General features: G+C 32.6%; 1 protein-coding gene across 3 annotated transcripts in view; it reads left to right on the plus strand.

Annotated features, from left to right (window-relative positions):
- Positions 1-13501, plus strand: part of LOC132755297 (uncharacterized) — a 79187-nt gene extending 65686 nt beyond the window's left edge. For 2 of the 3 annotated variants that reach the window (XM_060746150.1, XM_060746149.1), the window contains exons 9-19: positions 1248-1526; positions 1643-2014; positions 6014-6189; positions 7466-7775; positions 8423-8569; positions 8886-9057; positions 9311-9501; positions 10138-10407; positions 10645-10759; positions 11594-11738; positions 12676-13501. In XM_060746150.1, coding sequence (XP_060602133.1) covers positions 1248-1526; positions 1643-2014; positions 6014-6189; positions 7466-7775; positions 8423-8569; positions 8886-9057; positions 9311-9501; positions 10138-10407; positions 10645-10759; positions 11594-11738; positions 12676-12874 — 2376 coding nt within the window. In that variant the 3' untranslated portion in view covers positions 12875-13501. The remainder of the gene's footprint in view (positions 1-1247; positions 1527-1642; positions 2015-6013; positions 6190-7465; positions 7776-8422; positions 8570-8885; positions 9058-9310; positions 9502-10137; positions 10408-10644; positions 10760-11593; positions 11739-12675) is intronic. The other variant, XM_060746151.1, reaches the window with a different exon arrangement.
- The last annotated feature ends 913 nt before the right edge of the window (positions 13502-14414 follow it).

Genomic DNA, 14414 nt, shown 5'->3' on the forward strand with positions numbered 1-14414 from the left:
AAAAAAAAGGTAATAACTGATTAACATTCCCCTCATGTCCATGGTTATTACAAACTTACAAAATACCTCGAAAATTGCCCCTGAATAAACGATGCGGTGGTATATAGCGATTCCAATATGTGCGTGGATGGGTGTATCCGTGCGTGCATGTGAGTAATTCAAAACATATGATTCCATGCAGACATCTGGTTACCATGGCAACTAAAAGGAATTCCAAGACCCACAAAGCCTGAAGCATGGACCACTACCAAGATTGTTCAAATGATAGTCCTGAAAAATTGTCTAGGATTCATATAAAAAAGAATCGTCCAAATAATAGCCTTGGGATCATCAAATTTGGCCCAGGCCTAGGAATGATAGGAATGATGTACATTTTGTTAACAAAGGAAAGCTTTTCCTCCAAAACTGTATGGGTTAGGGCTTATATTTCTAGTCTGAAACATGATGTTTTTATATAATAACCCTGCTGTCTAAACTGACCCGACTCAGTGCAAAGGGGTGATGGTAATGCATAGGTTTTCCGTATAAAGATGTACAAAAATATTAGAAATATTTTTTGGCCGAAAACCACATAGACTATAGCTTAGATATTATCAAGAAACATTGTTTAGTGGACTTCTACAAGTATTGTTTAAAATTAAGTAATTGTGTAGAAAATGGCTTCACTCCGATAGGCCATGGGTTTTCCCTTAATATCTATCAAAATTGTTTTTAGCAGTTTGTACTGAACAAAGAAATGCAAGTGCTTAGATATTTGACATAAAACATTGCCAAGTTGACAGCTGAACGCTGATTTTGGTTGATATATATCTTGATATAGTGATCTATTTTTCCATTTATCCAAGATTTATGATAAAGAATAGATTGCTGATTATAGTTAGTCTAATTTTTATCTATTAACCTACTTCTTCATTCGCTACATTAAACTTCAATACCACAAAGTTTCATTGATATAAATAGAAAAATTAACTACTTCTGGCTGCAGTGGCGTAGCCTTTTTCCTCAAATGCATTCTTGTTTCTTGACATTAATGGTAATTTCGAAATTATAAAGGGTGCAATATTAAATCAAATCAATACACAGTTGACGTTAAAAAGGTAGTGTCAATTCAGTTCTATTTTATTTAATTATTTTCTTTTTTCTGATGACCTTGTCTATTACATATTAATGCATGTTTTAGCTTATAACCCATCACATGTAAAAATTGAAAATTAAATTATTGTACAAAAGAGCATTCCGTATTTCAGTGCCTGGACACAGTGATAACATTAAGTAACCAGAAACTATGTGGAAGTAAAATAACTGGATGGCGTAACACAACTTCTAAACCATGTATGCATTCGCACAATGTTGAATTATGTAATTCCTCAAGCATAATCAGTAGCCTTTCGAGAGTTTCGATACAAATTTCTGCGTCAAATGACCAGCTTCAATATCCAGAGGACAAAACGTTTACTGTGCAGCTAAAAACTGGGAATAATGCGCCACATAAATTTTGGGAAAATGTCCGACTTGATGATGTAAAGGTATGAATATGTTTATAATTTAGCCATTGATTAGACGGTTGAATTGTTAACGGTTGTAATTTACAAATTTGACTAATATTTTTGGCATTTTAATGACCTTAAAGTTTGCCTTTTAGGTATTTTATACTGGAGGAAGTCAAAACAATGAATGGAAAAACAAAGAATGCTCAGTTATTAATGACCCTACATTAGCAACATTTGACGGGCATCGGCCATCTTCAATCTCGCCATCTTATATAAACGATTCTAGCCATTACCTTTTGTATCATAATAAAGAGAGTTTGGCAGAAGTTCAGATTAAAACGCAATTATGTGATGCAGACAGTCGTAACAACTCATTAACCTCTGTGTGTACATGTGCAGCTGCAATTCAGGCGGGAGGAGACGTGTTTTTGATTGACATATGTAGTGACATAAAACGAGCAGAGTTCTCTCGTTGTCGTGGAAATGTTCTAAATGTAAGAAAAGCAACAGATAGCTATTATGAGGTAAACATTTAACTCCTTTTAACATATAATCATTATTATTCAAACCAAAACGTTGTTAATGACAAATGTAGATTTATAGGTCATTGGAGCTCATATTCAAGTATCAATTTTTATATTTGATCGTTTAGAACAGATTTAAGTAAAATTTATTTTGAGAATAAACGCATTAAATATTCGATAATTGCCTTACTATTACCCTTACAAAGACCGGTATCACACAAATCGATGTAAGAGTTGCTACCAGTGATACAGATGCCACCTCAAACCGAAAGTTTTGTACATACGAGGGCTGTTCGAAAAGAATTGCTTAGTGTCCTCTATCTCGTGATCCATGTGGGACACACGATAAAAACCAATATATACCTGTATAGGGTAATTTAATAACTACATAACGGTGTATAAATGTACATGTTAGACTAAGTGTAAGACATACAATTTGCTATTTAAATACACGCAGTCATTGACCACTGTAGTAAAAATGTTTGGTAGAAGCGTCGTCAAAAAAGATGAAATACAGGCTTACATCAAAGCTCGCTCAAAACTGGGTTGCTCTTTGAAGCAGTTGATGACTGAACCCTCTACTGCTTATGGGTCTTCTTGTGTGTCTTATGACACAGTTAGGCGATGGAAAAAGAAATTTGAGTCTGGTGTAGAGTGCATCAAAAATGCACCAAAATCAGGTAGGCCAAAATCTGCATCTCGTAACGAAATCGTTTCCAAAATAAAGGATATCATTGAAGGAGATGCCAGATTTACAGTTCGTGATATTGCACGAAAGGTAGGCATATCACTATCAACGGTTCACTTTATTTTGAAGAAGCATTTGAAAGTCAGAAAGATTTCTGCTAGATGGGTGCCACATCTGTTGACCGATGAGCAAAAGAGGCAACGGGTTAAGGTGGCCAAAAAGCTGCTTCAAATGTTTCCAAAATATGACAAAAAAACAGTTTGCCAATGTCGTCACAGGTGATGAAACTTGGGTCCATTATTTTGAGCCCGTCAGAAAAGTTAGCAACAAAATCTGGGCCACTAAACACAACAAACGCCCAATAATTGCCAAACGGTCTTTGAGTGCAAAGAAGGTTTTGTATGCAATTTTCTTCTCTGGTGAAGGAGTCGCAATAAAAGTGCCGGTGAAAAAGGGCAAAAGTATCACTGGGAAGTACTACAAAGACGTAGTACTTAAGAAACTGAAACAGTATTATATGAAACGACGCCCTGTCACTGGTTTTAAGCATATCCGTCTTCTACATTACAATGCCCCGCTCATATTTCCGCAAAAGTTTCGGCGTTTTTAAAAAAAGAAAAAAGAACTGTTTTGCCTCACCCCCCCCCTCCCCCGTATTCTCCAGACCTTGCCCCATGTGATTTCTTTTTGTTTCCGAAATTAAAATCCTACCTTGCTGGGTGGAAATACAAGTCCCGACAGGCACTTGGATCTGCCATTCATCATTACCTTATTACTGTGCCCAAATCAGCGTACCGTGACGCCTTCAAGAAGTGGATACATCGGCTGAAACTTTGCAGTTCTAGCCACGGGGAGTACTTCGAGGGCATGAAATGAACACTTTTGAGCTAACTTGAAATTTGAAGTCTCCAGATAGAAATAAGCAATGCATTTCGAACATCCCTCGTATGTCTATGTAAAATCATCGATAGTTCATGATAACGATATACGAGGGGTGTTCGGGAAGTTTAAGGACTTTTGCTGTATTTTATTCCTCAATGGTGCGTTTTTATCCATATTTCACAAAATGTAATTTAAATATGTGCTCAATATGTAGTATAACGCTTACTAACAAGAATAGACAAATACCGCTCGAAATTTGTTTCTATAGGAACCGCATAACGCATACCCGGAGCACTCCGATTTTATCGTATTTAATATAATGGTACCGATATATTTAATTGATAATAATTTTATTAAATTTCAATGGATAATGTCACGAAAAAGCAAGAGCGTTAAATACAACGTCAACGTCATTTCCTAAAAATTCTACTCGTAAATCGTTACGATTGTTTGAATAACAGCGGTTTTAACATCACTGGTGCTTACACAAATCAAGAGAAATGACATCAATAGGCGACGTTGAAGTCAGGGCAATCATCAAGTTTTGTATAGGAATAGAAAAGACACCAACGGAGACGTATAAAATGATTCAAGCATCTAGTACAACAAAGAAATGCTGTAGATCGCTAGTATTTAGACGGCATGACATGTTCCGAAACGGAAGAGAGTCAATAGAGGATGCCCGGACCTCGCGCCGATGGATTTCCGAGTTTTTCCGGAAATCAAAGCACAGCTGCGTGGTCGACGCTTTGATTCCGGGTTGGAATTACAAATTGAAACCCAGAGAATAGTTTCGTCATTCGACAACATCTGGTACGAGGACACGTACGACAAATGGGTCAAGAGGCATAGAAAATGTATCGCTGTGAATGGAGATTACGTCGAGAAGTGAGTCGATATGACGATCGGGGAAATCTGACGTTAACATATTTAGCACTGACGTGACGTTAGCGTGCTCCGGGTATGCTTCGGTGTATGTTTTGTTTTATTTGTAATTTACTTATTGTTTAATGTATTTCATTGTAATTTTTACAGCTGGCTGTAAAAGAATTAAATATTTTATGGTGTTTTTCTTGTTTTTCAATTCCTATTATTTATCAAACTACAGCAAAAGTCCTTAAACTTCCCGAACACCCCTCGTATTGCTGTGTTCCTTGTAATCGTATATATTATCGATGCACTTCTTAAAAGCATCAATGATGAAGATCCACTTGTAGTTCACCATTGAAGATCAGCCACCAACAATATCACGTTTAACTTCTGAAAACGATGACCAACTCGACGATCCTAGCCCTCTTGCAGTGTTAAAGTAATAAAGTGAATGAATTTAACGAAAAAGTACACACTACTTACATTTTCGTATCAAACATAAAATATCACTTTACTCTAACATGAATAAATCTTTTAAAACAATACCTAACCGTTTCCTTTATCCGATATACTACTTTTTTAAAAGTGTCAATGCGCTCTTTTCAGTCCTAATTACGTACTTGTATGTAAGTCCTCATACTCCCAGCTTTAATCTCATAAGTGGTATCACCTTTTGATAAATTGTATCTGACCAGCAGAACATTGGGTACATTAATGTACACATTGTGATAGATATGAAATATTATGACGTTGATAGGATGATTACCTTAAATTAAATAAACCGTACAACATTCATTATGTAATTAACTTGGGAGATGTGTGGTTAATTCAGTTCTTATTTTTAAAATTACCAATTGAAAAAGGAATTATCGTCCGGATAATAACTTGATCTTTAATTATCAAAATAAAGCATGTTGATCATTTAAAGGTGACTAGTTCATAGGTAATGTTAGTAAACAAATTATATGTAGGCCTTAAATTGCATAGTAAGTAATAGAAATTAGAGCCTTTAGAATGTTTTTTCTTATTTGTTTGTCACCTTTTGTTATTTATTTGTTTACAATCCAGTTAAATAATTGAATGACTTTTTGTGTGTTAAACATTGACGGCGTTTGTTAGAAAATCGTGTTCTGTAAGAAAACTTAAACATTAAAAGAAAAACTAAAGTTGAAATTTCCTAACATAGTATTCGTTTATAACAAACGTGTAAAGCACGATAAATAACAGTAAACAATGTGTATTTTTGATGTATTAGCGGGACATATTTACATATGAGTGCAGCTGCTTTCGCGTTGCGGAAAAAACGACTTTCTAAATCATGTTTGTTTCATATAAGGACACTTTTATAGCGTATTTGTAGTCTACGTATCATAATCTGTTGGAAACAGAAAAACATGCATATTAATTCTTGTCCATAGACCTTTAAATGTGCTTGTATTAACAGGCAGCTAAGAAGACAGTTTACTTTCAGTAATATAGTGAAATAATATTATTTGAAAAAGTGTATAAATATGAGTGTGTGTTTTTGTCTGTTATATATTGTTTTTTTCTTATTCCAGGTATATCTTCCAACAGGCACCAAGGTTACAATTGAAATAAGATTTTATCAAACGTCAAACTTTTTAAGAATTTATATTTTTCCATCTCCGTCCGATGTAAATAATACGAACGGTTTATGTGGAAATCTCGATGGAAATGAGGAAACAGTAAATAACGATTATTACGTAAAATGGAAGTAAGTTTATCTTCGAATTTTAAAGTAAAACAAACCAAATTTATAGCTATTCAAATTTTCTACATTACAGTTGGTTAAATGTGTTTCTATACAACTGTATCAAAATTATCAATTCATTATAGGTATTATTCAATTTAATTTGTACAATTTTTAAGAGTCACTTTAAGTACAGTAGAATCCCTACTAAAGACCACCTCGGAATTAAGACCACCCCGCTTTTAAGACCAGTTTTTAAAAGAACGGAATTTTCTATTCTTTATGTCAATGGTTACATGATCCAGAATTAAGACCACCTCACTTATCCACTTTTAAGACCACCAAATTCAGTCCCAATTCATTATTTTGTTCTTTATTTGATCTCACTATCTAGACCACTGATATTAAATCAACACCTTCCTAGATCTTAGATGTGTTGTTATGTTATTATTATCTGCTTGATTGCTCTTAGGTATGACCCTTGATTACACAAGGTGTCAACTGTTATTTATGGGATATTTCATAAAAAAGGTGAGAAAGTTAATTAATTTCAGAGTGGTTTAATGTTGCGCTTTGCACATTTATTTTGTGAAGAAATAATGTCTTACATGATATGTGAATTATGTATATCATACATAATTAATTTTGAAATCAGAGCAAAGAAAATTTGATATTAAAAATTTCTTCAGAAATATGTTTTCTTCCCATCAGATGTAACATTATAACATATTTTCATATTGATTTTGCAGGTTAAGATACATATTGTTTGTCCATACAAAATGAGTAAAATAGGCCCTGGTCATAACGTGTGTAAGCAATGATAACAATATCCACAATTAAGACCACCCCGCAATTAAAACCACTTTGGTCCAGTCCCGATGGTGGTCTTAATTGAGGGTTTTTACTGTATAAGCTTGTTTTTTTGGAATTTAAAAACATGTTTCAATATAAAAAAACAACTTTTCATTGCTAGTTAAAAGATAAACAACGTTTGTAAAAATTAAATGGTTTGGTAAAGTTTTGAAAGTAAAAATCAAACATTTTATTTAAAGCGAAATATATTATTTGTCATTTGTTGTTTTGATTTTTTATCATTTATCATGATATGATAAATATTGTATGATAATCATGACATTCAATTTGTTTTAACAAGGTTTGTTACAAATGGCATACTATTTTCATAATGAACAATCAATGCCTTTATACACTTTTAATCTGTAGATAAATAAAATAAGTGAATTAACTATCATTTTATATTTCTTGTTCGTGACTCAAGAACGTTGTCCATTATCAAATACAGATTACAAAACAGTTTATTCAACCCGTTGCCTGACAATCTTCCATCATCACCATTGGCGTACAATCACACCGTCTGCATATGTTCAAAGGCTTTCCCAAGTGCAACTTCACAGAATGGTCAAAACGATTCAACGGCAGCAATTTGTTTTTCCCGGGAGTACGCTGTGTGTACAGAAAAAATTCAACTTTTAGAAGAAAAGAAAACTTGCACATTAAAATACAAGAGATCTGTAGAAAGACATAGAAGAAATATTGAGCGGTTGCTTGTTCTCTCATTATCAAGTGAGAATTCAAATAACCGTGTTCGCAAGGTGAGTATAATTCTATATCAAGTTTATTCACAATAATCATCAACGAACTCTTTACAAATATCTGAAAATTAGTGTTATATAACCATTGTCTACAGCATATGTATTTTTTCAGTTCTCAAATCTCAGTATTTAAAAAGTGAAAGTTCTATATGTTGCTAAACACAACTCGTAAAAATGAAAATGTTTTGATTTTCATTGACGAAAGCAATTATCAATGTATCGTAGCCGCGATCAGTGTGGAATTCATTATGAACAAACAACAAATTATTTACGGACATCTATATATGTGATCATGCGGCAATCAATGGTCATAAAACTATCTTTATGGCGCGTATTAAATGCCATTTCTTGTAAAAGTGCATGATACTCTATAATGGTTATGATCGTGTCCAACAGGAGGAAACACTGGATGAATATAAATAAAGGGATCTAGTGGTTGTAAATACATGTATCTGGAAAATAGAGATCCCTCGGAAGCATTAAAAACCTTGCAGATTTAAAGCAGGAAACATACGATACCTTAGGAGTGAATTCAGGTTGTGACTTTGATAATACCTATCGATTTGTTCTTATTTCTTAAAATGCCCATATTGATAATATATAATGATCTTTGTACTTTTGTGAGTTTACTCTGTACGTTTTTGTAGAGTATAACCATTTCTCATCTCACTGAAGAACAAGCATACAAAGAATGTCTTGACGTATTCAAATCAAAGCCTACATACAACATGATAGATGAGCTACCTGATATATCTTTGAATGACTCTTTATCAGCATGTGTAAATGATATGATGGTTTGTGATTTCTTGTATAAATCTGTTTTAAATTCAGCAATTACTACAAATATTGTATGAATGTCGTGTTTTTTATCAATTCATTGTGTAAGTGCCTTCTTTAAATAAGAAATCTGATTCATATATTTTATAATCCTTTTCCAACATTTTCATTATATGAAATCACTTTTCATTAATTATCTCTTCCTAAAATTTATATCGGAAATGAATCATTATGATAAGCATTTACAAAGTGGAGAAAAATACATGATGATTGTATATCTGTTAACGTATCTGATGATGAATACATCAAGATCTATGCAATTGTATTATACAGGTTGACGGCCGAGATTTCTGGAAAGAGGAAAGTTATAACAGTTGGGTAAGTGTTGTTACTCAAGAAATTGACCGAAACGGAACATTGAGAGAAGAGAAATCCGAGGTTGTCAGTAATTTTAAAAGCCTCACATGTCCATCGCAATGCAACTTTAATGGGAACTGCATAAATGGTATGTTGTGGAATTAAAGATTCAAATAATCTTCAAAGAAAGTATGTTTCGTCTAGAAATTTATATTGTTTATTTGGTATGTCTGTGTGTTTCTTTTATTGAATAATCTTATAATAAAACTAATGAACAAGATAAAACAAATACATATTATTGAACAAATATCCATTTTCAGAAAAGTCTTCAGTTAAAGAAATGTAGATGTGATTTATAACAAAGGTTAGAAATAAAACCAGTGAGTATTCGTCCGTTTCAGGAACATGTGTATGTAAAGACGATTACGTTGGCGATTCTTGTTTCGTTAAGAAATCAGGGCTTCTAGAACTTACCGATATAGAAGGTGGAGGTGAATGTGATCTTGCCGACGGCGATGATTGTCATGATTGTCTTCAGTTTCACACCAAGAACCTCTTGAAAGGGTTCAAGTGCAGGATTGATACAGTTGATGTATGCCCTACATTTCGGAATTTTGTCCATCCGTATTATATACGCTTCCCGTATCAAACATCGATGACATGTTACCATATTGTAATTAGATAAACTCGGCTTTAATATAATCTGTGCATTACCCTGGTATAAACAATGCCAACTTCAAATTGAATTTTATTATCAGGCTTATAGGTAATTTACAAACATTTTTTAGAAAATAAACCCTAGTATTAATCAATAAAAAATACAAACATTACTGATTTTAGATGCTTATTCGCTCTCAATTTGTTATATAGCTACTAACGAAGTAATCAAGTTTTCAAAATTGTACTATCCTGGCGGTATTTTGAAATTGCATGGCTTTTAATGTTAAAACACTTACTGGTTATAGTCTTAAACTGATTATCTTAGATAGAAATCTTGTCTTTTAATGTGACTATTCAATGACCTAAAATGTGAAAACGTGCTGTGTCGTAGATGTTTATCATCATTTGAAAAAAAAGAAAGAAATTTTATTTCATTTTGATTAAATCAAATTAAATGTGCATTAACATTCAACGGACCAATTTAATTCACAATTATTTTAAATGTAAAACGTTTAAAAAAATCATTTACTTTTATTTTGATTGTAATTATGAATTATGTATTGTACAGCTTGATGTTAACGGAACAGTTATCAGTTCTGATGTACACGATCGTAACGGAGAATATGAGAGTATGTTTGATGGATACTGTTGCCCCTTTGCTGTAACGAAAAGAAGAAAGAAAAGAGATGTCATATCTAATACGTTTACTGTTAGATACTCTGTATCTATTAGCAACGATGGAATACACTACGGCCCAGGTAGAAATGTTCATGTCTTTGATTCGACATGTCAATCATACGTCATGATGCCAACAGGCGATTTGATTTTCAGTTTGAAGGTAGGGGTCGTAATACTATATCTGTTAAAAAGTTAAACTTACAGTAGTCAAAGCGATTTAAATTTGCAAGGAAAATTTATAATGACATACCGTTGTTTACACTTTGTACGGGCATTATAATAAAAGTTTAAAAGAACATTATTTTTCTTTATTGAAAATGCCTTTTGGTAGTCATGGGTGTCTTAAAAAATGAAAATTGTTTTATTTTGTAAGATATTAAACACTTTTTGTTTATAGGCAGGAACTTGCTATATAGACAGTCAGTGTTACAGGGAAGGCGAGCGAAGTCTAGCGAGTCCATTTCTTATATGCTGCCCATTTGTTACCAGCTACCAGTGGTCAATTCGGCAAGGTATATTTTTTATTTTACTTTAAAATATTTTACTATTTGTTTTGATGACGATTGCCATGGAATCAACCAAAGAGCAGTGCTACCATGTTGCATAAATTGTTATTCTAACTTCGTTGTATATTATTTATAATTATTACATAACTTATAAAAATAAAAGCAATAAACATTCAATGTTGATTTTGTCGCACATTCTTCTTCAGTTTCTGAGTCCAAGATATCTGTATTAAATGCATATTGTACGCCATGTGGGCTCGTTTTCATTTTCAGAGTGAAAAAATAATTTCAAATCTTAACTAACAAACTTCTCTCAAAGTATCAGAAATTGATGGTGTGAGATAAAAAAAGGACATTTTACATTGTGGAGAATAATACTGATAATATTGGACTCGTACACTGCTGCAAAAGCTCTACCAGATTCGGATGGCGACACGTCTTAAATAGCTTTGCCAGCTGTATACCCGTCCCATAGTATTCAGTATTGTGCTCAACAATGGGTAATAGCCTCATAATATGAAATAACAAATTGGTAAACATTTTTACATAAAATATAATATTAACTTGTGTGCACATATTCAGTAAACAATTTTATTGCGCAACGCTTTTCTCGAAGTTTCGGCAGAGAATCGCTAAAATATCGATTTTCAATTTAATTCCGAGTTTAACTATTAGTTATTCTATGAAAAGTTTTCCATTTTAAGTTCCTTAATTTCTTATTGTTAGATTTTCAAAATTACTATTAAGAAAATTGAACTTAGTGGAGATTCTTTAAAGCTAAACATGAGTATATTTGAAAAAGTATTCCCTAACAAATGAAATCTTTTTGTGCGATATAAGATTGTGTACCTCCAACCAGCAATCAAGGAAATGACGAGAAACATAGCAAGTTTGAAATTGTAGTAGTGTCTGTATCAGTGTCAGGGATATTGATTGTTGCCTGTGTAGTGGTATTTGCCATTTGGACCTACAAAAGTAAAAAACGGTTCGTTTAATTTGCTCTTTTTTCAAATATATATCTAAAATATATTTATTTGAACTTATTCATCTGTAGTATTTTGTATATGTTCGCAGCATATGTATATGTTGATGCGTAATCCGTCCTGAGTTGTTTTCAAGACTATCAAATTTAAGAAATTATATTGATGTTTTAGTAATTGCAAAGTTATTAACAATTAGTTTTACGCTTTGTACATTAATTTCAAGCTTTTGCTGAGTGTGGCGTGTTTTAATAATTCTATAGATTGTGTAAATAGGAATCTTTAGTCACTTTGTTTGTACTTACGACGCCTGTTTACATTCTACTCAAGCCTGAATCCTACGACCCAACATCTGTGTCCATGCACAACACATTTTTGAGGATAAGACGGTTTATGCAATACAAAAAATATACAGTACATGTTTTTTTTTCTTTGACAAACAAAGGCACTGACAGTTTTTGTCTTTCTTTGGCAAGTTGTAATTGTTTACATAATATTGCCATATGTTTCTAATTTAACAAAGCTTACAAGGAAGAATAACATATTATACATATAATATCAATGTCAACTTCGTCTATTTCATTATTTTACTAGTAATACTTTATCATATATTTGTAGGTGTTGCTTATAACTAATTTAATGAATATTTGTATATGAGTTTTACAGGAAGGAAGTCTCTAAGATGTCTGGGATTATCATTTGAGGTTAATACGCATATAAATAATACTCTATTAGTCTCATGTTTAGTCCAGTAATCATTTGCTGAATTTAGTGGTTTAACAAGATCAATGAAAGCACCCTGTCAAGACCGTGTACTGATTTCAGCATGCGCTTTATTTAGAGAATTTCCACAAAAAAGTAACAAAATCATAGAGAAGAAAGTTATTTACAGCAATGTCATTAGACAAAATCGTTAAAATCGTTTGGGTGTCATTATTGCAGGACTGTGTCTACAACAGCTGAGGAACCTCCGAATTATTCTGGTTATACCGATTTGGACTTCAGCAACCAACCTTACAATAAGAAATTCAAAAGCGGAGGAAAAACATTTCAACCTGGACATCCAAACGTCTTCACTACCGATTATGGTCAGCAAAGAAAATATGATACTAATACGAGAAAATACGAACAAAACACATAATAGGGAATTTAACGTCAAATGCATTTTACTGATATAATGATGGTGTTAATCATTTCATATGACTTATAACTAATCCTTACTTTTAAAATAAATTCATATATTAAGCCTCTAATTAAAAAATATATATATATAGGTCTATTTTTGTTTATTTCTTCGTAGAACGTTTTATTTAAAGGTCACATTTCTTCATTTTCTATGTTTCTAAAAGCATTTCTTTGATGTAAGTGACACTTTTGTGTGAGGCAATGAATTAGTAGAGTCATGCTTTAGTAAAATGTGTGACGGAAACGTACTTTATGGGTAACTTTATTGCCTCCCCTTTCTATAAGTTGGCCATTTGTATTGGAAAAATATAATCCTGTATTTGTAAATATATCATGGTATAAAGAGTAGGTATTTTAATCATCTTTACGTTAAAATCAGTTTAACGTTATGGTATCCTTCAAAGTGTTTATATTTGAAATTGTTTATCTATTGTTCACAGTAGTTCATAAGAGAAATAACTTTAAGTAACAGACGCTTATAAGATTTTGTTAGAATCAGTATCAAGAAACGTTTTATTTTTATTAGCCAATCAAAATCATTGTTTTCATTCACTGCGGAGATGGTTCACTCACTAGTATAATTACAGCAGCTGTAATTATACTAGTGAGTGAACCATCTCCGCAGTGAATGAAAACAATGATTTTGATTGGCTAATAAAAATAAAACGTTTCTTGATACTGATTCTAACAGCGCAGCGCAAAGGAGTCAGTTTGGTTTCGTCCGTGAGGCAGATCAGAGCAGTGTTATATTTACTAGTATCAATGCATCTTAGATATCTGGTGCTAAAAATATCTTGCTGCTTCTGTGAAACCTCATGGACAAACGTTCGATTGAAGAAAGTTTGAGAAATGGGTATTTTAAGTTGGTTTAAATATGTATGTGTATAGAATGGAACGACGTAGTAAATACATACTAGTGTACAGAAATCGCAGATATCTGGCACTAAGGACGTTTAACTATATCTGTCAAATCTCTGAGTAATTGTTTAGTTTAAGTATTTTAGGGAAATAGATATTTGAAATATGTTTGGTTATGTCCTTGTAAGAGTCGGATCGTAATGATAGTAGCATTTTCATGTACACAGAATCTCAGATTTCTGTTACTGAAATGTTCTATTGTTTCAGTAAGACCTCTCGGGCAAACGGTTGGTTAAAAATATTTTGGTTGAAGTTAAAGCTTATATATATATAGTTACTAGTACACAGAAATCTCGGATATCTGGTACTAAGGATGCTATATATTTCATGTATTTATAAGGCAAATGATTATTGAGGAACTATTTGTTGTCAATGTGTGAATTATTGTATCTTTAGAAAGGAATGTAGGATAAGAGATTGTTGAAATATAAAAGTAGGGGAATGAAAGATAGGTTTAGCTTTCGACTGGTATTTGTCTGAGAATTGTTTTTGAGAAAAATAAATTGTGTCTTTGAATATATATTTTTGAATGATTTTAGAAATAGATTAAGATTGTTATTTTGCAATGAATGATGTTT

The sequence above is a fragment of the Ruditapes philippinarum genome, unplaced genomic scaffold (assembly GCF_026571515.1).
Source record: "Ruditapes philippinarum isolate M1 unplaced genomic scaffold, ASM2657151v2 ctg1041_1_1_1_1, whole genome shotgun sequence".
Taxonomy (NCBI): Eukaryota; Metazoa; Mollusca; class Bivalvia; order Venerida; family Veneridae; genus Ruditapes; species Ruditapes philippinarum.